Genomic DNA, 27945 nt, shown 5'->3' with positions numbered 1-27945 from the left:
TGGCAGCTCGCCTCTTCGTCGCGAGGGTGACGTCCAAGACCATTGCATAGGAGCTAGGCGAAGGCATCACCTCTGGGTGGTCGGCCTGGCTCCAGCTGATTGGCTTTTCTGACCAGTGCATGAACTCGGGAGTGCTAGTGGCGACTGCATTAGCTTCTTGGTGCTGTCGGCGTCGGCTGCGCTTGTTGTCGGCTTGACTAGTGAAGACGACATAGGCGGCGTGCTCTTCGGGGAATTCGTCTTGGATGGCGCCGACTGCCGGCCGAGCCGCCGGCTGCTGGGGGGCTGGAGGCGGCGGGCCGGGAGGCGGAGGCGGCGGCATCCCCTCGCCCTTGGTGATGCGGGTGAGCCAGTGGCATTTCCGGGTTGTGTGGTTGGACGGCTTCGCGCCGCTGTGGAACTTGCAGGGGGCGTCAAGAGCTTGTTCGTAGGAGAAAGACGGCTGCCAGGGCGGCCGGCCACCCTTCTTCTTGGGAGCGGGCCGTTCTTCGGGCTGCTCGTCTTCAACTGTGGCCACCTGCCGACTGGAGGAAGTCGGCATGGGGCCCTTGCGCTTGTGGTCGTTCTGGTAGGGGCGCCGATTAGGGTCGCCAGCCGGCGTCTTGGGAGCCGGATCAATCATCTTCCCCGAGGCGTCTACTCGGAGCTCGGTGTTCATCGAGGAGTCGGCAGTGGCGTACTTGTCGGCGATGACTAGTAACTCGTCGAGGGTAGCCGGCTCGTCGCAGAGGAGTCGGTGCTTGAGGAGGGTGCCCTCTCGGCACCCGGCGGTGAAGTACTCGATGACCTGGACCTCGTGCACCCCCTCGCAGGAGTTGCGAAGCTCGGCCCATCGCGTGAGGTAGTCGCGGGTCGACTCGTTGGGCCCTTGGACGCAGAGGGAGATCTGGCGAGGCTTGGGAGGCCGCTTGTAGGTGCTGGTGAAGTTGCGGACGAAGACTTCGGTGAAGTCCAGCCAACTGTTGATGCTGTAGGGCTTGAGGCTGTTGAGCCATGTGCGCGTCGTGCCTTGCAGCATGAGGGGGACGTACTTCACGGCGACGCGCCGATTGCCGTTGGCTATGCTGACGGCCGTGGAGTACTCGATGAGCCAATCTTCCGGCTTCACTGAGCCGTTGTACTTGGGCGTGTCTCTGGGGAGCGAGAACCCTTTAGGGAAGGGCTCATCGCGGATGCGGGGGCCAAAGCATGGCGGGCCGACATCGTCTTCTTCTTCTAACGCCAAGGATCGAGCAAGGCGGTCGATCCTGTGGCGGGCGTCGTTCTCGCCGACTCCTTCTCGGCGGCCGAGTCGGTCGCCAAGAGTCGGGTGTGTGATAGGCGGCGGAGTGAGGCGTCTTTCTCTTCGAGGCGGGGGAGGAGGCAGGTTTCCTTGGTTTTCAACCGCTCGAGGGCGGCCTTCCGCGTCGCGCTCGATGGTAATGCGAGTCCGGCTGCGGCTGGCAGCCGGCTCCTTGTCTTTCTTCTGACGCGCGCCGCTCGCAGTCGGCGAGCGGGACGTCGCGGCGTGCTCCCGGCGCGGGGGATGACTATCAGCACGGGCGCCGGCTTCGTGTCGTTCTGCGGCCGCGTCGATCAGCTGCTAGATCCGTCTTGTCATGTAGGGGAGCTCGTCGGCTCCCAGCCCATTGAGCTCTTCTGCGGCCGCCTGAGCGGCTCGCAGATTTTCGAGCGGGGTGGCGTAGACGGGGCGATCTGCGCCCAGCATGCTGGCGACGGCCGCGCCGCGCTTCTGGACGAAGCCGGCTCGGCTCGGGCCGCTAGGCGGCGGCGTGCCGAAGGCGGCGCGGTCGACTTCGCGCTGGTGGGCCTCGGTGAGGCGTCTCATGGAGGCTATCTTCCAGCCCTCCGCGATGAGGGCAAGGCGGCGTGCCTCCAGGGTCTCGGCGCCGGCCTCGGCCGGGATGGGGACGGAGAGGTCGTGCATCGCCGCTTGCAGGGCGTCGTGGGCGTTCTCGCCCGAGTTGGCGACGTCGCTGATGACCAGCACTTCGGTGACAGCGCTGCTGCCGCTGTCAGCTCGAGGGAGGGGGTCGTCGAAGACCACCACGTCGGAGGGGTAGGCGTCAAGCGATGCTGTGTCGGAGTCGATGAGGATCGGGTCGGTGGAGCCGACCGACTCCACATCTACAGCAGGCTCGCTGGAGACATGAAGCTGGTCGAGGAGGCTGACGAGGCGGCTCTCGGGGTAGTCGGTGCCTGCGTCGGACGCAGGCTCGTCGGAGATGCGAGTCTCGCCGAGCAGATCGGCGAGGCAGCTCGCTGCGCAGGCGTCGTCGACGCCTTGCAGCGCGTCGAGGCAAACGCCGTCGGGCGCAGCAGGCTGGCTGCGCTCGCGGGGGAGGAAAAGGGTTCCCGTCCAGAACAGGTCTCCGGACGACGGTGCACCTGGCCCCACGGTGGGCGCCAAATGTCGGGTGGTTGGTGTGACATATGCCAACGGATAGCTTATCTGTGTGGGTGCCAATAAGACGTCGCCGGTGCCTGGAAACGGGATGAGGCGAAGACATGCACGCCGGCGGATCTTACCCAGGTTCGGGGCTCTCCGAGGAGATAACACCCCTAGTCCTGCTCTGCGGGGTCTCCGCATGATCACTAGATCAGTGAAAGTAGCTACAATCGCTCCTAGAGCTGTTTGGTTCAAGGGAGAAGAAGAACAAGGCTAGCTCTGTCTTCTCTCTATCTATGGTGTGTGTGTTATGCTTAGAAGCCAACCCTTTGCATGGGTGCTCCGGGGGGTTTATATAGGCCTACCCCCCGGGGGTACAATGGTAATCCGACTGGGAGCTGGTCCCAGCCGTCAGTGTCTACGCTTGCCGGCTTCTCCGCCGGCAATTGGGTCCCGCCGGCTGGTGGGTCCCGCCGGCTGGTGGGTCCCACCGGCTGCCGGCTTCTTGGTCGACAGGCCGGCCCCACCGCCTAGGGTCTTGTCGGCGGCTGCTTACTGTAGCCTCGCCTCTGATGACGATGGCTTTGTCGAGGTAAGCGTGGCTACAGTGGGCCGCCTCGGGGGCTCTCACTGTAGCCTTACCTCGTCTTGTCTCCTTAATGGGGCTCCTGCTTCGAGGAAGGGAGTAGCCGGCTTCTGGGGGCCGGCTACGCCCTTGGCCGACTGGGAAAGGCCGGGCCGCCTTTACGCCTCTCTCTGGCTGGAGGGGCCCGCCGCCCGTGGGCCGTACGGGAGTCTGTCGTGGATGACGTTGAGGCTAGCATGGCTACAGTGCCGAGCCGCACGGGAGACGGCCGTCCCGTACGGCCTCCTGTAGCCATGCCCGCCTCGGGCTTCGGGGGTAGTGGGCCGCACTGTGGCCACACCCCGTCTTGTCGCTGTTATGTGGGAGTAGCTTTAGTGGTTGTGGTCTCGGCCGGCTTCTTGGAGTCGGCGTCCTTCTTGGCCGGCTTCTTGGAGTCGGCCACCCCGTAGTCGTCCCGGGGAGAGGTTGCTGAGGTTGGGTCGCCTTCCGGGAGTCGGCTTCAGAGGTAGCCGGCCAGGGAAGGCGGCTCAATGCTTGGAGTGCTTGGGGCCCGAAGGCCTGATAATTTTTTCAGAAGAACCAGGGGCAGTCGGTTAGGCTACCCGTGGCCATTTACTCCGACAGTAGTCGAACTTTATAAGGTTTGACCAGAATTATGTTAAATTATACTAACATCTACAATACCAAATAATGGTATATGAAATTATATTTCAGGATGGATCTAATTATATTGATTTACTATTGTTAGTGATCTAAACGATCTTATATTTCTTTACGGAGGGAGTAAAAGTTAATAGTTTGTTTATGAAAACTTGGTCAAACTACGAATTTTTTGACTTCAGACAAACCTAATACGTGGAGTAAAAGAAAACGGAGGGAGCACTCTGCTTTATGGCATGTAAGAGGGGGGGTGGGTGTAAAAGAATATTAATGAGGTGTGCGGGTTTAGCAACATACATAACTTTATTATAAGTTTGTATTTCAAGCAATCGGCGTGGACACTGCCTTTTCACATGTACGTTGGGAAAAGAAGAAGCTAGCTTGGGGAAAAATATGAAGGAGAACCTGGGTACCAGCGCACCCTATATGCAAAAAAAGTTTAGTAATTCAAAAAAAGTCCAAAAATTCCAAATCTTTTTTGGTATTAAACATGATCAAGTATTGTATGAGTATAAAAAGATTCGTCAGAGAATGACTTTCGTTGCATCCTGGGTCGAAGATTCAGCAAAAAACACTATATACAAGTACTATACACGCTATATTGTCGTCATAAACTTGTCTTTTTTGCCGTGAAGTCAATATGAACCATTTCTTGTCCAAACTTTTATTACGAATACAGTACCTGATCATGTTTGATTCCAATAAAGATTTGAATTTTTTTTGAATTTTTTTTAAATTACAATTTTTTTTCCATATATAAGATGCGCGGGTACCCGAGAGCACCAAGTTCGCGTCCCTAGCTTGGGAGCCTTCTCCGGCGGGCTGGGTGGTGCTGAGCGTTGATGGCTTCCCAAGAGGATAGAACAGCGGGTGCAAAGATGGTGCTAAGAGATGATCATGGCGCAATTATTTTCTCTTCTTGCCAAGAGCTACGGCAGTGTGCTTCGCCCTCGGAATCTGAAATTGCTGCATGCTTGGAAGGTGTATCATTAGTGTTAGAAGGGAGAGAGAGGATTGGTGGAATACATTGTATTGTTTGAGCCTCGTGGGCATTTATATAGGAGTACAAAGACCAACTTGGAGTACAAGACAAGGCGGGACCAAATCCTAGTCTATCCTATACTTTCTAATAATCCTTATACTCAACATCCCCCCGCAGTCACAATGGTAGCGACGCAGACGGTGAGACTGGAGAAGAATCCGAAGGCAAGCCAACGGACACCCTCCCACAGTCGTAACGGCCGACGCATCGCGGAGTCGTGGCTGGAGTGACAACCGACGAGGTTGCTCAAGCAAGGCGGTAGCCCTTTGTGCCGTTTGTCGATGTAGCCGAGAGCGTGGGTGGTGGAGCCGTGGTCGAGGTAGCGGAGCGAAGAATGCCGTGGTCGATGTCGAGTCGGGGTAGCCGGTGTCGGGGAAGTCGCCGTGGAACTGCGGGCGCAAGGGGGCGCCGAGTTAGCATGGGCGCAGTGGTGTCGAAGTAGGGGTGCGTCGGGAAGAAAATGTTGTTGACGACGCGTCGCGGCAGGTTTGCCAAGCCCGGGGACACATCGTGGACGAAGGCACGCACCGGTGTTGCCAGCACCGGGCATGCGTAGGCGGACGAAGACGAAGGGGGTGGACGGGCGGCGGTGGCGGCTACGAAGGTAGCGGCGGCGGCGGCCAAAGAAGAGCGACGGCGGCGGCGACGGCTAGGTTAGGAGTGCGGCGGCGGTGCTCGAAGTAGGCGAAGAACCCTGACAGCGTGTGGAAGACCGGCGCGGACGGTGGCGTTCCCGCGCCTAGGGAGACGGCGTGGCGCATACCAGGGGAGGTCGACGCGCGGTGACGGCGGAGCGGACCGCGGGCCGCGGTGCTACGGCCCGAAGGGGCGATGCGGCGGCGGCAGGCTGGTCGGGGCGATGGCGGGAAGACCTCGGGGCGGCGGTAGGGACCGCGGGCTGCGGCGCGACAGCCCGAAGGGGCGGCGCGGCGGAGGAGCGCGGGTCGGTGCAACCGTGGGGACGGCCTCGGGACGGCGGCGTCGACCGCGTGCCACGCTCGGTACGACCCGACGGGGCGACGCAGTGGCGACGCAAGGGTCGGTGCGGCCACGGGGACGACCTGGAGCGGACGGCCTCTGGGCGGCGGTGGACCGCGGGCCGCGGTACTACGGCCCGAAGGGGCGACGCAGCGGTGACGCGGGTCGGTGCAGCCGGAAGAAGAACCACGGGGCGGCGGCGCTGTGGCCCGACGGGGCGACGCAGCGGCAGCCCATTGCTCGATCGGTAGAGGGGCATGCTGAAATCGGGACGGTCTTCACGGGGCCTGCGGAGGTGCGGGCAACCGACGGGCTAGGTCGGTCGCACGACGTAGATGAGGCGGATCGCGGCGGCGGGCGGGCGATCAATCCGATCGCCCGCGAGGTCGGGGACGCCGCTCGGTGGAGGCGCGGTGGCGGCGGAGTCCGAGATGAAGCCGGCGGCGGTGGGCGGCAGGGCGGCTATGATTGGCGGCCGCATGGCGCGAGGCCGCCGGGTCGGGGTGATGCAGGAGTCCCGGTCGGAGCAGGGCGGTGACGGCCGGCGTAGATCGACGGGCGGGCCGTCACGCGAACGGCGGCGGTAAAGGGCTGCCGCATGACGCGAGGCCGCCGGGTCGGGGCGACCGACGGGCAGACGCGCGGACGACGCGCGAAGCCGCTGGGTCGGTGAAGAAGCCGACCAATCGCGCCGGTGTTGGAGTAGTGGCGCACGGGGTCGACGGCGGCGGTGGGCGACGCAAACCAGATCACATAGACCGGAAAATCAAAAAGTAGACGCCGATCAAAGCGACCGGCGAGAGCGAGAAAACCCGGATCAAAAGATCGGGAAAAAAGACTCTCTAGGGCAGCCGGCCAACACGGCCGGCGGACGAACCCTAGGTTTGGGCGGCGCGGCCCCCGGCGGCGGTCATGGAGGCCGACCGCCCCAGGGGCGGCGCGCGGGTGCGGAAGCGGCGGCGGCTAGGGTTTGGATCATGATTAGGCTGATACCATGTTAGAAGGAAGAGAGAGGATTGATGAAATAGTTCATTGTATTGCTTGAGCCTCGTGGGCATTTATATAGAAGTACAAAGACCAACTTAGAGTACAAGACAAGGCGGGACCAAATCCTAATCTATCATATACTTTCTAATAATCCTTATACTCAACAATTAGCAATCCAATGGTCATCTTTGCCTATTATGATTCATTCAGATTGTTCAGAATTGGTCAAGATGACCACCGAACAGGGAGAGGACAGATCCGCATACGTGATGATGGTGCAGGAGATTAAAGCGTTGCTTCTTTCAGGATCAGAGGGAATTCATAGTCAAGCAAGTTATAAGAGAACAAAACATTGTTAGTCACTTTTTAGCAAATTATGGTAGAATAAAGAAGCGCACCGCGGTGTGACTTCGTTCAGGACCAGATGACGTACCCGACCTTTGGAATGCAGACTTGGCTGCCCCTTGATGTATGAATTTCCTTTTCCTCGCAAAAAAGAAAAAAGAAAAAAGAGGACACAAAGTATTTACAAAGAGTTGGCCTGCCTGCGAGGGGAGCACACGATCAAACCCGGCTTTATCTTTTTTTTAGGAATGAAACCCAACTTTATCTTTTTTTTTTACGAGAAAACTTTGAATCTATTCATCTTCAATCATGACAAGACAGCGAACACCAGAAATAAAAAAAATTAAATTCAGGCCCGTAGACCACCTAGCGACGACTACAAACATTGATGCGAGCCGAAGGCACGGCATCGTCATCGCCCCTCCCTCGCCGGAGCCCGGAAAGACTTGTTGTAGTAGACAGTCGGGAAGTCGTCGTGCTAAGGCCCCATAGGACCAGCGCAGCAGAACGGCAACCGTCGCCGATGAAGGGTAGCATAGATCGAAAGGATCCAACCTGAAGAGACACAAACGTAGACGAACTACAACCAGACCCGAGCAAATACACAAAGAATAGATTTGCCGGAGACACACCTCCACACGTCCACCGACGATGTTAGGCACACCACCGAAACAAGGGCTAGGCGGGGAGGATCTTATTCCATCTTCAGAGAGTCACCGCTGTCTCGTCTTCCTGGGCAAGACAAAAATCCTAACAAAACTTGAAGAAACATCTAAAAACAGAGCCCTCCCGCCGGCAAGGGCCGGGATCCACCGCGCCGCCATGGCCCTAAGTCCACCGAAGACGAAGCGGACCGGCGATGATGCCGGCGGGAGACAGAGGAACCCTAAGCTTTCCTTGGAGAGGAGGCAGAGGAACACCCCAACTTTATCTTATTTACTTGTCCTTCCGGAAAGACCTGAAGAAAGGCTAGCTTCTGATCCATTGAAGATGGGCTGGAATATTAGGTTTGCTGCGCGTGCCAGACTAAAAACAGACCAAAGACAATGAAGATTGTATTAAAGAATACCTACACGCTCCTTTGTAGTTAGTGCTCGATCTGCATATTCTTGAGAAGACACATGCTTTGTTTCCCCGAAACAAAGAAAATTACACATATTGTGCACCTACACGCTTTTCGGCGGCGCGAGGCGGCTCTCGAATGAGGCATGGCCACTTGCCTGGTGGACGCTCAAGCCGCGTCCCAAGGCATCAGCTATGTGAGGCTGGTCATAGTGGGTAGTAACTTATACTAGTGTCATGCATATGACATTAGTCTAAGTTACTATCTCCATAGTGCAAAGTAATATAGTAGTAGTGACATAGATGATTTTATTTATTAGCTCATAGACTTATTTTGCCTCGGGAAGCGCTATGTTACTGTAACATATTATGTTACCACAAGCACCTCTTTCCTCATTAAATACTTGCCACATAAGCAAAATTGTCTCGGGATATGTTAAGTTACTATCTAAATTACCCCCACTATGGCTGGCCTGAGAGGATCTCGTTCCGACATGCAGGGGCGATGGCATCAATGGCCCTCCCTCTCTTTCCTTGACCTGTTACGGGCTCTAGATTGAACAGCTGATGGAGTTTTATTTTTTTGAAAAGTATTTAGGTCTATAAAACTTCATCTAAGATTAAAACACCACAAATATAATAAAAACTACATCGAGATTCTGAACATCTTTTAAACAATTTTCTTGAATCGGCGAACATTTCTATAACCGACGGACATTTTTTTTGGAAATTGGCGGAACTTTTGAAATTCATAATTTTTTTATTTAACGAACATTTTCAGAAATGCATGATCTTTTTTTTGAATCAGCGATCATTTTATGAATGAATAAAATATTTTTTAAGTCAAGAGCAATTTTTGAATTTTTAGGATATATTCCATTCATGTACATTTTTTAAATTGGCGGCATTTTCTTCAATTTCATTAAAAAAATTAATACCATTTTTTTTTAAATCATGAACATTTTTTGATTTCCCAAACATTTGGTTTCAATATTTTGAACTTTTTTAAAGAAGCAAACATTTGTTTACAAATTCGCAAACAATTTTTGAATCCACAAACATTTTATGATTTATTAAACCTCTTATTTCAAAATTCTTATTTTCTTAATTGTCAGAACTTTTTTGAAGTCCCAAATTATTTAAGGTAGAAAAAAATGAAAACAGAAACAGTTAAAAAATAAAGAAATTTAATAAAACAGGCCGCCGGAACATGGGCGGGCCCAAAGAGGCGTGTTGTGTCTTCTCCCAGCGCGCAGAGCGCATTATAGAGGCCGGCCCAGGTGGTGATTCCCCTGTGTGAAACATTTTTTTATCACTTATAGGTGGCATCAGTGGGTAATATAATATTTTGTAATTTTGGGGGCATCTTCGGTGACGTACAACGAGAAGCAATAGCCCCTTTATTATATTATAGGTATAAATGGTGAAGTTGATTTACCTGCATCTAGGCTTAAAAGGCCAAGTAACTGTACATGTCATCTAAAAAAAGTAATTGATCCTCTACTGCTCCCATCTTCAGACATTTTTCCTAACTATATTTTGTACTTCCTCCATCCTATAATATAAGATCATTTTTTGACACTACACGGAGGGAATACTTCGGTTTGCTGACAAATGTAACAATGCCCCCCGCCCCCCTCTCATTTCCGGTACTTCTAGGACCTACATCCCGAACAAGAACTCGGAAAGGAATTATAAAAAGAGGAGAACTTCTAGTTGGTGCCTAGAAGAAGAAGAATTATGTGCTGCTCAAAACTTTTTTTAACATCTTTTGGAAGAAGAACTAGGTGCACCTGAAAGAGCTAGCACAGACTCTGATTGAAATATTAGAGCATCTCTAGCAGACTCTTAATATCGCAAACCCTTATAGCGCGTTTACAGTTCGCGGCTATCTTCGCATATGGGCCGAAAACAGCCGCGACAGAATAGCAACCGAATACGAACCCTCAAAATTTGAAATCACACAATCGCGCGAGAAATTAAACTAGTACAGTAGAACTACTAGCACTTGATCATCTTAAAAAGTCATATAAAGTAGAATTTTTACAACTAATACTTAGAGGAGCAGGCGACACCGTAAACCCTAATTACAAAATTGGGCTCACCGAAGCTGGGGGGATTGCGGCGGCGACGCTGCGGCAGCGGAGGAGCTCAGTCCTTGTCGTCGAAGACGAAGTCGACGTAGACCTCGTCTTGCTTCTTGGCTACGAGGCGCCACTCTTCCATGTTGGCTGCGAACTCCTGCGCCGCCGCGATCCCCTGCTTGAGGAAGATTCTGTCGATGTCGGCGTCCCGTCGACGGTGCTGCTCCGCCTCCTCCTCCCGCGCAGAGCACGCGATGACGGCGGCCTCCATGACGTCTGCCTCCGCCGGGGGGAGGTAATTCCCCGGCCCAATGATGCCCCGGTATCTTTGTATTTCTTGTCCGAAAAGAGGAGGACTTAATGATTTTCGTTCGCCGGAACTAGAAGTAAAAATTGCTGTGGATAGGGATCCTGTAAAAACATATTTTGAGGAATGGGCCAGACCCGGTCATTTCTCAAGAACACTAGCTAAGGGCCCTGATACTACCGTTTAGATCTGGAACCTACATGTTGATGCTCACGATTTCGATAGAGCTCTGGCTCCGCCTCCGGCTCCCTCTTCACCGCGCGGAGCGGCGGTAGCTCCTCCGGCTCTCTTTTGACCGGCATGAGAGCTGTCTGCGAGCTCGAGGCACCGGCGGAGGAGCTGCCCGCGGCGGAGGAGCCGGAGGACAGCCCGCGACGGAGGAGCGCCTGCCTGCGGTCGTACTCCTCCGTCTCGCGGCGGAGGAGCAACGGCGACGGCGAGAGCCCGTTGTTGGTTGGATGACATAGAGATGGGGCGGCGGCGATGGGTGGGTGGGAATCGGGAGAGGGAAAGAAATAGACAGAGTCACGATTAAGCACAGGTGATTAGGTGCAAATACAATCCCAGCGAACCACAGAAGTGCGCTCCAAAGTATCGCTCAGGGCTGACTCGCTAGAAACTGCCGATTCGAACGTTTTTAACGAGCCAGGCTGAGGGGTGCTTTAAGAACCATGCTATACAGACCCAACAGTATAATCGAGGAACCAAATAGCCCAACACTAAGAAGATGTTGCATCCCACAGACCTGGTTGCAATTTTGTGGGCAACCAAACACGTCCTAGATGCACGCCCTAAATTTCTGTCGTCTCCGAAGAAGAAAGACATCTCCGGTGCATTCTTTCTTGTGTAAAGCTAGCCTTTTATCAAAATGATGAACCTATACTAGTTTCATGGTCTCGAAGGACACGGTACTAACCAAGAAAAGTCACGGCGTACGATCCATTCTCGCTCGCTCGTTTGCTCTAGCGTTGGGTTCGTATGTTAATTTACTAGGCTTTGATTCGGCTGCAACTGATCTGCAACTAAAGTTATAGAGAGAATATTTGGTGCAACTCAATTATATTTCAGGGAGTCGGTCACAATATATACACAGGATGTCTTACGTGACAAGGAAACTAATCCTACCATATCTCTAGGAGTCAACTATACAAGGCTAAAGAAAATAGGATAAGCAATACAAATATGTCACGTTCAGCACCCCCCGCAGTCGAAGCGTCGGCGTCGGCGATGCAAAGACTGGAATGGAAGTCCTGGAATGCAGCGGTTGGAAGCCCCTTGGTCATAATGTCGGCAAACTGTTGGGTGGTCGGTACATGAAGAACACGAAGCTGACCCAACTGAACCTTATCGCGAACGAAGTGAAATCAAGCTCAATGTGCTTGGTGCGCTTATACTGCACCGGATTCGCTGCGAGATAGGTGGCCGAAACATTATCACAGAAAACCACCGTAGCTTTCGGGATGGAGACCTGAAGTTCGCCAAGTAGTTGCCGTAAGCAACATGTCTCGGCAACAACGTTGGCAACGGCACGGTACTCAGCCTCAACACTCGAGCGGGAGACGGTAGGCTGCCGCTTAGAGGACCATGAGATGAGAGATTCACCGAAGAAGACACAATATCCCGACGTAGATCGTCGAGTGTCGGGGCATCCGGCCCAATCCACATCAGTGTAAGCAAAGAGCTCAGTGGAGGCGGAGGCGCGAAGACGAAGACCGAATGTCGGTCTGCCACGAATGTACCGGAGAATGCGCTTGACCAAGGACTAGTGAACATCACGAGGCGAGTGCATGTGCAGGCAAACCTGCTGCACGGCGAACTGAATGTCTGGTCGGGTGAGCATGAGGTACTGAAGAGCACCAAAAATACTGCGGTAGAGGGCGGCATCCGTGACAGGTTGTCCAGCAGTGGCAGAGAGCTTCGGCTTGGCCTCGGCAGGAGTAGGAGCAGGTTTGCAATCGTTCATACCAGCACGATCCAAGAGATCAAGAGCAGACTGTCCTTGATGAAGAAAAAACCCGGAAGTGTCACGTCGCACATTGATGCCGAGGAAGAAGTGCAGAGCACCCAAATCCTTAAGCCGAAACTCAGAACCAAGACGACCGATGATGTCGCGAAGTAAGTCCGCCCGAGAGGCGATGATGACAATATCATCAACATATAGAAGAAGCATGGCGACATGATCAGCTCGGTGAAGCACAAACAGCGACGTGTCGGAGGTGGTGCTGCGAAAACCGAGAGCAGTGAGGAATGCTGCAATGCGTTGATACCACGCACGGGGTGCCTGCTTCAGACCGTACAGAGACCGTGATAGCAAGCAAACATCATCAGGCCGAGAGGGATTGACAAAACCAGTAGGCTGCTGACAGAGAACACGCTCCTGAAGATGACCATACAGGAAAGCGTTGTTGATGTCGAGCTGATGAACAGGCCAGTGGCGAGATGCAGCGAGCTGAAGAACAACACGAATCGTGGCGGGTTTGACGACCGGGGAGAAGGTCTCCGAGAAGTCAACACCGGCACGTTGTGCAAAACCACGAACAACCCAGCGGGCCTTGTACCTGTCCAGAGAGCCATCGGGAAGAAGCTTATGCCGAGAAACCCACTTGCCGGTGATAATGTTGGCACCAGGGGGCGAGGAACCAACGTCCAGGTCCGGTTGGCGACGAGAGCATCATACTCAGCACGCATAGCCGCTAGCCAATGCGGATCACTCAGTGCAGAACGCACCGAGCGCGGTACTGGAGAGATGATCGTGACGCTGAGGTTGTGGTAGCGAGGGTTCGGCTGATGGATCCCGTCTTTAGCACGCGTCATCATGGAATGATGAGGCGGCGGAGGCGGGGGCCAAGCCCGGCGTCGAGGTGGAGGCACAACCACGGAAGAGGACGAAGGCGTGGCCGCGGGAGAAACAGCGGGTGAGGCAGCGGTCGAGGCCTCAGACGAGACCGCAGACGGCGGCGTCAAGACCGCGGGCGAGGCCGCGGGTGGCGAAGAGGCGTCTGCGGGGACGACCGCGGGTGACGGCAACAGGACCGCGGGCGAGGCCGCGGGTGGCGAAGATGAAATCGCGGCCGAGACGGATGAGGCGGCAGGCGAGGCCTGATACGTCTCCAACGTATCTATAACTTATGAAATATTCATGCTATTATATTATCCATCTTGGATGTTTAATGGGATTTACTATGCACTTTTATATTATTTTGGGACTAACTTATTAACCCAGAGCCCAGTGCCAGTTTCTGTTTTTCTCCTTGTTTCAGTGTTTCGCAGAAAAGGAATATCAATCGGAGTACAAACGGAATGAAACCTTTGGGAGAGTTATTTTTGGAACAGAAGCAATCCAGAAGACTTGGAGTGTACGTAAGGGAAGCAACGAGGAAGGCACAAGGTAGGGGGGCGCGCCCTCCACCCTCGTGGGCCCCTCGTGGCTTCCCTGACCGACTTCTTTCGCCTATATATGTCCATATACCCTAAAACCATCGGGGAACAGAATAGATCGGGAGTTCCGCCGCCGCAAGCCTTTGTAGCCACCAAAAACCAATCGGGACCCTGTTCCGGCACCCTGCCGGAGGGGGAACCCTCACCGGTGGCCATCTTCATCATCCCGGCGCTCTCCATGACGAGGAGGGAGTAGTTCACCCTCGGGGCTGAGGGTATGTACCAGTAGCTATGTGTTTGATCTCTCTCTCTCGTGTTCTTGAGGTGATACGATCTTGATGTATCGCGAGCTTTGCTATTATAGTTGGATCTTATGATGTTTCTCCCCCTCTACTCTCTTGTAATGGATTGAGTTTTCCCTTTGAAGTTATCTTATCGGATTGAGTCTTTAAGGATTTGAGAACACTTGATGTATGTCTTGCCGTGCTTATCTGTGATGACAATGGGATATCACATGATCCACTTAATGTATGTTTTGGTGATCAACTTGCGGGTTCCGCCCATGAACCTATGCATAGGGGTTGGCATGCGTTTTCGTCTTGACTCTCCGGTAGAAACTTTGGGGCGCTCTTTGAAGTACTTTGTGTTGGTTGAATAGATGAATCTGACATTGTGTGATGCATATCGTATAATCATACCCACGGATACTCGAGGTGACATTGGAGTATCTAGGTGACATTAGGGTTTTGGTTGATTTGTGTCTTAAGGTGTTATTCTAGTATGAACTCTAGGATAGATTGAACGGAAAGAATAGCTTCGTGTTATTTTACTACGGACTCTTGAATAGATTGATCAGAAAGAATAACTTTGAGGTGGTTTCGTACCCTACAATAATCTCTTCGTTTGTTCTCCGCTATTAATGACTTTGGAGTGACTCTTTGTTGCATGTTGAGGGATAGTTATATGATCCAAGTATGTTATTATTGTTGAGAGAACTTGCACTAGTAACCCTAGGCCTTGTTTCCTAGCATTGCAATACCCTTTACGCTCACTTTTATCATTAGTTACCTTGCTGTTTTTATATTTTCTGATTACAAAAACCTATATCTACCATCCATATTGCACTTGTATCACCATCTCTTCGCCGAACTAGTGCACCTATACAATTTACCATTGTATTGGGTGTGTTTGGGACACAAGAGACTCTTTGTTATTTGGTTGCAGGGTTGTTTGAGAGAGACCATCTTCATCCTACGCCTCCCACGGATTGATAAACCTTAGGTCATCCACTTGAGGGAAATTTTCTACTGTCCTACAAACCTTTGCACTTGGAGGCCCAACAACGTCTACAAGAAGAAGGTTGTGTAGTAGACATCAAGCTCTTTTCTGGCGCCGTTGCCGGGGAGGTGAGTGCTTGAAGGTATATCTTTAGATCTTGCAATCGAATCTTTTAGTTTCTTGTTTTATCACTAGTTTAGTTTATAAAAGAAAACTACAAAAAATGGAATTAAGGGTGCCTCATATGCTTCATCTTTTTAATATCTTTCGTGAAAATAAGGATTCCGATAATTGTGCTCAATTGCTAGAGGAAGAATGCATTAAAATGGTTAGCACTAAATCTTTGAATGATGAGCATGATTGCAATGTTGTTAGTATGAATTCCTTGAATATCCATGATGCTAATGATATGCAAAGCCACAAGCTTGGGGAAGCTATGTTTGATGAAGATGATATTTTTTGTCCCCCAAGTTTTGATGAGCAAATTTACTATGATGAAAGGATGCCTCCTAACTATGATGATTATTGTGTTGACACATATGCTATAAAGAATAATGATAACCATGAAACTTGTCATCTTGATATTAATTTTCAATCACATGATAGTTATTTTGTTGAGTTTGCTCCCACTACTATTCATGAGAAGAAATTTGCTTATGTGGAGAGTAGTAAAATTTCTATGCAAGTAGATCATGAAAAGAATGCTTTATGTGATGGTTATATGGTTGAATTCATTCATGATGCTACTGAAAATTATTATGAGGGAGGAACATATGCTTGTAGGAATTGCAATAATATCAAGTTTCCTTTCTATGTGTTGTAAATCTTGAAGCTATGCTTGTTTTGCTTTCCTATGCTAGTTCTTTCATGTCCCCATAAGTTGTTTGCTCACAAAATCCCTATGCATAGAAAGTGGGTTAGACTTAAATGTGCTAGTCATATTCTTCATGATGCTCTCTTTATGTTTCAATTCTTATCTTTTATGTGAGCATCATTGAAATCATCATGCCTAGCTAGGGGCGTTAAACGTTAGCGCTTGTTGGGAGGCAACCCAAGTTTACCTTTTTCCTTGCTTTTTGTTCCTGTTTAGTAATAAATAAATCATCTAGCCTCTGGTTAGATGTGGTTTTATGTTTTAATTAGTGTTTGTGCCAAGTAAGACCTATAGGATCTTCTTGTGTGATACTCCCTCTGTAAACTTATATAAGAGCGTTTAGATCACTACTTTGGTATTCTAAACGCTCTTATATTAGTTTACGGAGGGAGTAGTTATTTGATCTTGTTGAAAATTCCAGAAACTTTCTATTCACGAAAACAATTGTTAAAAATCAGCAGAACGTGATAAAATACTGATTCCAATTGCAGTAGATCAATAAACAAATTATCTAGATCGTCCTATTTTGCTAGATTTTTCTGAGTTCCAGAAGTTTGCTTTAGTTACAGATTACTACAGACTGTTCTGTTTTTGACAGATTCTGTTTTTCGTGTGTTATTTGCTTATTTTGATGACTCTATGGCTAGTAAACTAGTTTATAAACAATAGAGAAGTTGGAATAAGTAGGTTTAACACCAATACAAATAAAGAATGAGTTCATTACAGTACCTTGAAGTGGTGTTTTATTTTCTTTCGCTAACGGAGCTCACGAGATTTTCTGTTAAGTTTTGCGTTGTGAAGTTTTCAAGTTTTGGGTAAAGATTCGATGGACTACGGAATAAGGAGTGGCAAGAGCCTAAGCTTGGGGATGCCCAAGGCACCCCAAGGTAATATTGAATGACAACCAAGAGCCTAAGCTTGGGGATGCCCCGGATGGCATCCCCTCTTTCGTCTTCATTCATCGATAACTTTACTTGGAGCTATATTTTTATTCACCACATGATATGTGTTTTGCTTGGAGCGTCATTTTCTTTTGTTAGTCTTTGCTTGCTGTTATTTAGAATAGTGTTTTGCATCTCTAGTTTCAATAAAAATGTCAAGGATAGCTTTTACCATGCTTATTTTGCAAGTATACATGTTGCTGTTTCAAAACAGAAAGTTTATCGCTGTTGCAAAAATTCTCTAGAAAAGTCAGAATGTGATAAAATGTTGAAACATTTTGCATAATAAGCTCTGATAAATTTACTACAGTGGGAATTTTATTTCATAATTTTTGGAGCTAGGGAAGTATGGATCTTGCTGCATTCTTTACAGACTGTCATGTTTAGGCAGATTGCTGTTATGTTTGCTTGTTTAATGATTCTATTTGAGGATAGGACTATTAAATATGCAGAGGCATTTAGTATGCAATGTTGAATAATAATTTTAGTGATTTGCTACAGTAGAGTACGATAAGGTTTTTGCATTTGTTTATACTAGCTTATCTCACGAGTTCTTGTTGAGTTTGGTGTGGATGAAGCATTCGAGATTTAGGAAACCGTGATATAAAAGGAATTAAGGAGACGCAAAAGTTCAAGCTTGGGGTTGCCCAAGGCACCCCCAAGATAATATTTCAAAAAGTCTCAAGCATCTAAGCTTGGGGATGCCCCGGTAGGCATCCCACCTTTCTTCTTCAACAATTATCGGTTAGTATCGGTTGAGCCTAAGTTTTAACTTCTTCACATGATGAGTGCTATCCTTGAAATGTCATTTTATTTTGTTTTGCTTGCTATTTGAATAAAATACCAAGATCTGAAATTCTTAAATGAGAGAGAGTCTTCACATAGCTACATAATTATTTAACTACTCATTGATCTTCACTTATATCTTTTTGGAGTAGTTTGTCATTTACTCGTGTGCTTCACTTATACCCTATGAGTAAATGGTTGAATGATTTGAATGTCATAAATCTGAAATTATATATGTTTCATATGCCTTTCCCATGGGGAGTAATGCCTTCACATATAAGAAGTAGAGGTGGTAAATTTTTTGAAGGTTAGCAAACATTGTATTGGTCACTTGAACAATTCATGAAAGAATATTGAAGGAAGAGAGATTTCACATATAATTATACTATCTTGGACATCTTCTATGATTGTGATCCCCATTAATTATTTTCAAACCTGAGCAAATTAGTTGAAGTTGGACAAGGAAGACAACATAATGAGTTATGCTTGGGTATATTTGTATAGAAGTTATATTGTTATGGATCCTCTAACATGTGGTGCTTGCTATTTAGAATCCTTTGCTAGCCAAAATATTTGTACTAAGCGGGAATACTGCTTGTGCATCCAAATTCCTTGAATCAAGTTTCTTCCATGAGTGTCCACCATATCTACCTATATGCGGTATTTACCTGCCGTTCCAAGTAAATTTGCATGTGCCAAACTCTAAACCTTCAAATAATAATCTATTTTGTATGCCCGAATGCTCATGTAGCGACTAGGGGCTGTCAGTATCTTCCATGCTAGGTGGGTTATTCTCACGATGAGTGGACTCCGCTCATCATTCACGAGAAAATGGCTGGTAATTGGGATGCCCAGTCGTATGATCAAAAGATCAAAAATAAATTCGCAAATAATTTAAACAAAACTCCCCTAGGAATGTTGATAGTTGGACGGCACCCGTTGTTTCGGACAAGCCGTGGAGTGTTAATGTTGGTGGAGGGGGAGTAAAATTTTTACCTTTCTGCGTGGGAACCGCCTATAATGTATCTAGTATGGAAGATATTGGGAACTCTTGGTCGTTATGTTGAAAATGAAAGCATACCTCTCAAAATTATTTTCATCTCTGTTTTTGCTTCGAGCTCTGGCACCTCTGCAAATCCCTGCTTCCCTCTGCGAAGGGCCTATCTTTTACTTTTATGCAAGAGTCAGTAGTATTCCTTCTCATTCCAACCCACTCTTTAGTTGGCAAGCATCATGTGATGGAAAGATCTAAGCATATATGGCCATTCAAATATATTTGAGCATGAATTATTATTGTTGACATTACCCTTGAGGTAAAAGGTTGGGAGGCGAAACATTAAGCCCCTATCTTTCTCTGTGTTCGATGAATACTATTTGTTCTAAAAATATGCTTTGAGTGGTAGCAATCATGGAAGACTAAATGATAGTTGAGTATGTGAAGTTTGCTGAATCAAAGCTCTGACATAGACTCTTCCTGAAAATAAGATGAATTGCAATTGTTTGATGACTGATAACACGGTTTGTTAGTTTTCAAGAAAGTTTATGATCTACACTTTAACATGTGAATAGTTTGTTACTTGATCATGCAAAGTTTTATGATATGAGCTACTGTTATGACATATAATGATGCTAGAAAAGGTGATTGAAATTATCATTGATCAAACTTGTGCACCTGCTAGCATTCACACTTCATAAATTCTTTCTTTTATCATTTACCTACTCGAGGACGAGCAGGAATTAAGCTTGGGGATGCTGATACGTCTCCAATGTATCTATAATTTATGAAGTATTCATACTATCATATTATCCATCTTGGATGTTTAATGGGCTTTACTATGCACTTTTATATTATTTTTGGGACTAACTTATTAACCCAGAGCCCAGTGCCAGTTTCTGTTTTTCTCCTTGTTTCAGTGTTTCGCAGAAAAGGAATATCAAACGGAGTCCAAATGGAATGAAACCTTCGGGAGAGTTATTTTTGGAACGGAAGCAATCTAGAAGACTTGGAGTGTATGTAAGGGAAGCAACGATGAAGGCACGAGGCAGGGGGCGCGCCCTCCACCCTCGTGGGCCCCTCGTGGCTTCCCCGACCGACTTCTTTCGCCTATATATATATATATATATATATCCATATACCCTAAAACCATCAGGGAACAGAATAGATCGGGAGTTCCGCCGCCGCAAGCCTCTATAGCCACCAAAAACCAATCGGGACCCTGTTCCGGCACCCTGCCAGAGGGGGGAACCCTCACCGGTGGCCATCTTCATCATCCCGGCGCTCTCCATGACGATGAGGGAGTAGTTCACCCTCGGGGCTGAGGGTATGTACCAGTAGCTATGTGTTTGATCTCTCTCTCGTGTTCTTGAGGTGATACGATCTTGATGTATCGCGAGCTTTGCTATTATAGTTGGATCTTATGTTGTTTCTCCCCCTCTACTCTCTTGTAATGGATTGAGTTTTCCCTTTGAAGTTATCTTATCGGATTGAGTTTTTAAGGATTTGAGAACACTTGTATCACCATCTCTTCGCCGAACTAGTGCACCTATACAATTTACCATTGTATTGGGTGTGTTGGGGACACAAGAGACTCTTTGTTATTTGGTTGCAGGGTTGTTTGAGAGAGACCATCTTCATCCTATGCCTCCCACAGATTGATAAACCTTAGGTCATCCACTTGAGGGAAATTTGCTACTGTCCAACAAACCTCTGCACTTAGAGGCCCAACAACGTCTACAAGAAGAAGGTTGTGTAGTAGACATCAAGGCCGCAGGCGACGCGGGGGCGGGCAAGGCCGCCTCCAACGTGGGTGCGGTCGAAGCGGGAGAGGGCCCGACCGAGACGCCTCCTGGGCCAGGCCAGAGAGGGCGGGCGCCGAAACCCAGAGGGATGAGGCCAGCTCCGCCTGAGCCAACCAGACCAGAGGGAGCCGAGGCCTGGAGGGGCGAGGCCGGCTCCGCCTGAGCCGCCGAAGGACCCGTCAGAGGTGCACGGGGTCGTGGCGGAGGAAGTGCAAGGGCTCCACGAGGCCGTCGATGGAGATCATTCGAAGACGGAGTTGGTGTCGGTGTAGCCTGCTCAAAAGAAAAAACAACCTCATCAAAGTAAACATGCCGTGAGACCAACACGCGACGAGAAACCGGGTCATAGCAGCGAAATCCTTCGGTGTTTGGTTGATAGCCGAGAAAGACACAAGCGAGAGGCCGAGGCGCAAGCTTATGTGGGGCGGTGGCGGTGATGTTGGGGTAACACAAGCAACCAAAGACATGAAGATCGTCATAGGATGGGGGAGACCCGAATAAAAGATGATGAGGTGTATAGCTCCATCGCGGTTTGCATGGCCGGATGTTGAGAAGGAGAGTGGCGGTGGCAAGAGCGTCGGGCCAAAACCGGGAGGGCATGTGTGGATGAAAAAGCAGCACACGAACACTCTCATTGAGGGTGCGAAGAACACGTTCGGCGCGACCGTTTTGTTGGGAGGTGTATGGACATGTAAGGCGGAAAACAGTGCGATGAGTGGAGAGAAGATGTCGAATGGAGAGGTTATCAAATTCTTTTCTGTTATCCGTTTGAAGATGAGCAATGGTGCGATGGAAGTGGGTGTGGACGTAAGCATAAAAAGCATGGAGAGTGGAGGCGACGTCAGATTTACGGCGTAGCGGAAAAGTCCAAGTGAAGTGAGAAAAATCATCTAAAATCACAAGATAATATGATAAGCCCGAATTACTAGGCACTGGAGATGTCCAAACATCACAATGAATAACATCGAAAGGAAAAGTGGCTATTGATGTAGACGAAGAAAACGGCAAGCGAACGTGTTTTCCTATGCGGCAAGCATGACATGTATGAACCGCCGATTTATTACATGAAAAAGAAAAGGTGCTCAAAACTTTGTGAAGAGCGTCGGCGCCGGGATGGCCAAGTCGAGCGTGCCAAAGCGAGACATCGGCATGAAGAGCAACTGGGCCGCCACTCGTCGTAGGACCACATGGGTAGAGATCATCGGGGGAATCACATCGGTGCAGAACCCTCCGGGCGCGAGCATCCTTGATAGAGAAACCAAGAGCGTCAAACTCAACAGTGACAGGATTTTCACGAGTAAGAGTTTTAACAGAACATAGGTTTTTGATTAAGGACGGTGAAACAAGCACATTATTAAGAGTAAGAGACGAAGAGGGAAACGGAAGAGAGGATGAACCGTGATGAGTGATGGGAAGAGAGGAGCCATCACCCACCACGATGCGGGAGTTGAAGGGATATGGGAAGGCACGGGATAGGATACCGGGGTTGGAGGCCATGTGAGCGGCGGCGCTGGTGTCCATGTACCAATCGCCGCCCCCGTTGTAGGTGCTCGGCGAGGGGGCAGCATGAAGAGCGGAGAGGAGCACCGGGTCGTAGACCGGAGGGGCTCCGCCATATGCGACGTATCCTGAGTGACCGTCGTAGGCCGAGGGGCCACTGTAGGCCACGGCATTGCCGTATGCCGCAGGAGCCGGCGCGGTCAGCAGCGCCTGATGAGAAGACGGCCGCGGCCCGAGGATGCAAGGAGCGGGAGGGCGGGGAACGGGCATGGAGTAAGCATGCACAACCCCCGTCCAGGGATTATACCCCGAGAGCCACGGCGGAGGAGGGGCGGCCGCGGTTGCCACGGGAGGGCGCGGCGTTGTGTTGGTGTTGCGGCCGCGACCCCCGCAGTCCTTCTGCTTGCATCCACCAGCGGACGCGGGTGCGAGTGGAGGGGTCAGAGGAAGCGCGCGTGGCGCTGGCGGAGTTGGCGGAGCGCCGTGGCCAGCGGCGAGACCGACGTGGAGGGCGGCGTGGGTCGCCTGCCGGGCGGTGTGACGGAGACGCTTTCCCTCCATGCGAAGATATGTGACCGCCTTCGCGTACGTCGGCGTGACGAGGGAGAGGTTGGCGGCGGACTGGCCAAGGTCGGGGTGGAGGCCGCGGAGGAGGTTGGTGAGGAGGACGGAGTCGTCGATGTTCATGCCGACGTCGCGTAGCTCATCGGCGAGGACCTTCAGCCGCGTGCAGTACTCATCGATCGAAAGATCGTTTTGCTGCATAGTGAAGAACTCCCCTTGAAGAAAAACGCGCTGGAGTTGATTGTCGAGGAAGAGATCACACAGGCGCGTCCACATAGCATACGCGGACGGATCACGGGCGTTCACCATGTTGAAGAGGCCGCCGGAGATGGTGAGGAAGAGCCACTTGACGATGCAGGCGTCCACAGCAAGCCACTCGTCGTCGTCCTTCATATCGCGGAAGTCGACGCTCCCATCAACATGCTCGATGAGACGGTAAGAGCGGAACAGCAGCGCGAAGTAGGTGCGCCATGCGTTGTAGGACGGCGAGTCGAGGTCGAGGATGACGGGTACGTGGTCTTTGATGTGAAGCTCGTTGAGGCGGTCGGAGGTGAACATGGCACCGGAAAATGAACCGGCGTCGGATGCGTCAGCCTTGGCCATGGTGGCGTCGGGTGGTTAGGGTTTGGGTGGTGGTGAAGGGAGGAAGGGATCGACGGTGGCGATGGGTATTTGGGAAGGAGGCAGCGGCGGCTACAGGAGATAGATGGTGGTGGCGGCGGCTTTTAGGGTTTGGGGAGGAAGGTGGTGGCGGCAGGGAGGAGAAGGGAAGCGGCGGCAGCTACGGGAGAGGTGGCAGCAGCGGCAGCGGCTTGAGGGGTTTGGGGAGGAGTAGGCGTCGGCGGTGGCTACGGGAGAAGTAGCGACGGCGGCGTCGGTAGGGTTTTGGAGTTGGCGCGGCGGCGGCTAGAGGAAGGTGCAGCCGTTGCGGGGTGCGGAAGCGAGAGAAAATCGCGGTAAAACTGATACCATGTAGAGATAATATTTGGTGTAACTCAACTATATTCCAGGGAGTCGATCACAATATATACACAGGATGTTTTGAGTGACAAGGAAACTGATCCTACCATATCTCTAGGAGTCAACTATACAACGTTAGAGAAGATAGGATAAGCAATACAAATATGTCACGTTCGAACAAAAGTGAAGTATAAATAGAAAAAAGATGTGGACGACGGTAGACTGCTGTTAAATTAGCTCCTGCTCGCGCGCTATACGGCGGTCGGCACCGGCCGTCATTTGGATTTGATTATTTGATTGATTCATCCGATGCTTTTTCTAATCGCACACCGTGCATACCGGTCGGGTGATGTGATCCTATCAAGGAGCGCATTGCGTCAGCTGCATCATCAACCACGTATACTTACGTACAGGCGGTTGCTTCTTGACCTGTGGCCGCTTCTAGTAGTACTAGATTCAAACAGCTGACCACATCCGTTAGTTAGGCTACACTAGCTAGTGGCAGAGATATAGCCATGTCAAAACACTGGACAAAACGGCTTTTAGCTGCAGGCTACACAACTTGTCAAATGCATACCATGACCCTGAAGTATGTGCCTATAGGCATGGCCCAAGGTGGAAAAGACATGACGGCACTGAGCTATATATATATAGTCAATCTAGCTACATGTCCGCAATCGGCTCAACTCATCCAACATTGCTCTCATCCCTGAAAAGGATGGAGCGGAGGAGGACATTTCTGACTTCCGATCAATAAGTCTTATTCATGCGGTTGCTAAGATTACTGAGAAGATGATGGCTACGCGGCTGGCCCCTCACATGCCCGCGCTGGTTTCCAACATGCAAAATGCTTTTATTAAAAAAAATATTCATGATAACTTCATGTATGTCCGCAACGTGGCCCATCGTTTTGACCGTACCAAATCTCCAACCCTACTGTTCAAGCTTGACATAAAAAAAAAATCCTTCGATGAGATTACCTCGTGGATTTATTGCGCCACCATCATTTCCTAAGTCGTTTATGTGATTGGATTTCTGCTCTTCTATTCACGGTCTCCTCCAGAGTGTTACTCAATGGTATTGCGCACGACCCTATCAGGCATGGTCATGGACTTCGGTGGGGAGATCCCCTACCCCCTGCCTTTTGTCCTTGCCATTGAACCCCTTCACCGCATCCTCGCTAAGGCCACCGAGCAAGTCAACCTTCACCCACTACGTGGAAATCCGATCCGGGCACCCTTGTATGCGATGATGCAGCTATCCTCGTTGCGCCGATCAAGGAGGACATCCAGTTCCTGGCCTCAACGTTGAGCTCCTTTGGTGATGTCACTGGCCTGGTCACAAATTCCAAAAAAAAGTTTGGTTGCGCCCATTCGTTGCGCTAACATCGACCTTGATGACATCCTTCAGGCCTTCCCTGCTGTCCGGACCTCTTTCCCTTTGCGGTACCTTGGCCTTCCTCTGTCTTCAGTACCTTGAGGACAAGATTGTGGGTAAGCTCCCACCTTGGTCGGCTATGCATGTGGCTGCCCCCTGGAAGCATCATTTTGGTCAAAGTGGTAGCAATCTATCATCTAACACCACTGGATATCCCAGTTGACGTTCGGAAGAAAATCGAAAGCCTGAGACGTGCCTATCTTTGGGTAGGCTGCAATAAGGTGTCTGGCAGCAAATGTAAGGTTAATTGGAATCTAGTCTGCAAGCCCAAGATTTATGGTGGCCTGGGTGAGCTAACCCTCGAGAAATTTGCGACCACTCTTCTACTTCGCTGGCTTTGGTTCGAGTGGGCCGATCCCCCTAAGACTTGGGCCGGAATGGTGATGCCGTGTTGTGACACTGATAGGGATCTCTCCGCGTCGCTCACGACTTGACCATTGGTGATGGCAAAAAGGAAAATTTTTGGGAATCATCATGGCTTAATGGTCTCCGACCCAAAGATATTGCGCCTAAGATCTTTGAGATATCTAAAAGGAAGGCGTGTTTGGTCATCAAGGCGTTTGATAACAACTTCTGGATCGGACAGATCGACACTAGTCAGGGCCTCTCTTTGACCCATATCCAGGAGTTCGCCACTATTTGGGAGCTGCTACAAGATGTTAGTCTTAGCCTGAACAGAAAAGACATGATACATTAGAAATTTACTTCTATTGATGAATATTCGCTGGCTACCACTTACATGGCATAGTTTGCAGGACAAGTTCTCAGTGCGACCTCTCCCATGATCCAGAAAACTTGGGATCCACCGAAATGCAAATTTTTTTCCTTGGTTGATCATTCAAAATCTCGTGTGGACGGCCGATAGGTTGCAATGGGGGGATGGCCGAATTGCGGCCTATGCCCTTTTGCAAGCAGGTTCAGGAGTCAGCTGCTCACCTTCTCTTTGCCGAAAAAGGCTTTCGCCCCGCTTTATATATAAAGCACCAAACCACAAGCATCCAGTACAACCACACGCCACGCCACCGCAACACACGCACACACCCAAGACAGGATACAAAGGCGCTGAGCGCAACAACACCACTCCTAGCACTACCGCCCCGAAGATATGAAGCTACATATGACGAACCATGCGATCCAAGGCGGCGCCTTCAGGAAGGATACGACGCCGGAGCGCCGCCACCGCCCGATCCAAGGATCAGAGTTTCCCCCGGAGCCGCATGACGGGCAATGAAAGCCGCGACGACGCCTTCAAGAAGGGAACGATCTTCGCCGCCGCCGGTCCGTCCGAAGATAGAGCAGGTTTTCACCTTGGCCAACAATCACCGCCACCGAACGCCACACCCCGGCAACCACGCCGCCCACACGACCATGGTGACTGGGCAGCACCAAGGCACGCCGCCCTCACCTTCTCTTTCAGTGTAGGTTCACTGTCTGGGTCTGGAATGAGATCATCACTTGGCTTGGCATTCACAGTACATCTACGGGTTTAGCGTCACGAGGTCTCCGTTCATGATTGGTGGCTCAAAACATCATCTCTGGAGGCCACATCAAGAAGGCGACTGTCTCCGTTATGATGCTTGTTGTCTCATGGGAAATTTGGAAGGAGCAAAACGTGAGAGTCTTCCACAACACGACCACCGCCGTCGTTGCGAAGATCAAAGAGGAGGCCCATCTTTGAGCGTTAGCTGGAGCTAGTCATCTGAGTACCCTTATGTCGTGAGAGTAGTCTTTTCCTTTGTTTTTACCGATTTGTGGCTTATGTCTAAACCTTCTCCTTAATTAATGAAATGATGAGTCTTTTGCCTTGTTTCAATAAAATATTGTTTTACTTGAAATCACGGCTAATAGGGATGAAGTATCTAGAAGCAGCCTATATCAGTGCATCCAGATTGACTGACCGTGGGTTAAACACGGTCGTCCAGAGCCGATCGATATCAGTCGCCCTTGTTCGTCCTCCAAGGGCGACGGAGGAATTAAATGAAGCAAGGCATGAAGAAATAAATAGCAGCAGCAGAGGACGAGAAAGGAGGTCGACCACGACCTCTGGCAAGCACGGACGAAGACAAACATCATCAACGACGAAGGCTATATACGTTAGGAGTCTACTAGAGAGAAACGTATAGATGAACACGAGCTCTCACAACAGTCACACCATCCACTTTTTTGTCAAAAAAAAATTTGGACAAGAGACGGCACAAGTGGTGCCTTGTATTAACATCAATAACAAGTTACATCTGTTATTTCACATTCTTCCATATGCAGGTTGCCTAGCTTCATCAGCGTAGGGCATTGATCCACAGTGTGACCACTATTATTACAAGTAATTTTTGGGTTGTCCTTAGAATTTGTATTACTAGACAATACCCCACGCATTGGAGCGGGATGGTAGTGTAATAAACAATTTAAAAGAGAGGGACACATGGTAAGGAGAAAAAAGGTAAGAAAATAAAAATAAGAAATGTTTTGCAGCAGAAGTTGGTTTGGATTTAATGTGTAACTCTGGAATCAACTTACTTAGTACGACCAGTTCTCTAACCAAATTTGCAGAGGATCTTAACTTTGATCATCTCAATGGAAAGAAGACAATATATTTGATGTGCTGCTAATAAAAAAGTAGCAATTAATACTGCAATACAAATTACATGTTTGCACCTTAAATGAATTCCCAGCGCTAATCTTTATTGGGTATGTGACTTCGCTGAACTTACATAGCGCTATATGTATATATAGTATCTAGATCGTAAAATAGACGTCGTGACAGTTTATGCTAGAAACAGTGCAAAGGAAGCACGTGATTTAAGAGCCATACCTGAAGGTTGTTTCTCCCCCTCACAACAACTGAGTGTGAGGAGTAGGTGGAGTGTAAAGGCGGAGGCCAGCCACGTATCCTAGCGTCGGTGACACAATGCATTGACCTGCTTGTGTAGCGGATCGAAATCAGACCGATGATGAGTGGTGGAGAAACAGTAAAAGATGTGGGACGCACGC

At 49.9% G+C, this 27945-nt stretch overlaps 1 protein-coding gene across 1 annotated transcript in view; it reads left to right on the top strand.

Moving 5' to 3' along the window:
• LOC141022467 (uncharacterized) overlaps positions 1-10902 on the top strand; it is a 52703-nt gene extending 41801 nt beyond the window's left edge. Inside the window, exons 3-4 of the mRNA XM_073498732.1 lie at positions 10118-10428; positions 10666-10902. Coding sequence (XP_073354833.1) covers positions 10118-10428; positions 10666-10902 — 548 coding nt within the window. The remainder of the gene's footprint in view (positions 1-10117; positions 10429-10665) is intronic.
• Positions 10903-27945: the final 17043 nt, after the last annotated feature.

Source organism: Aegilops tauschii, chromosome 5, assembly GCF_002575655.3.
Source record: "Aegilops tauschii subsp. strangulata cultivar AL8/78 chromosome 5, Aet v6.0, whole genome shotgun sequence".
Taxonomy (NCBI): Eukaryota; Viridiplantae; Streptophyta; class Magnoliopsida; order Poales; family Poaceae; genus Aegilops; species Aegilops tauschii.
This window is presented reverse-complemented; position numbering and strand designations above follow the sequence as displayed.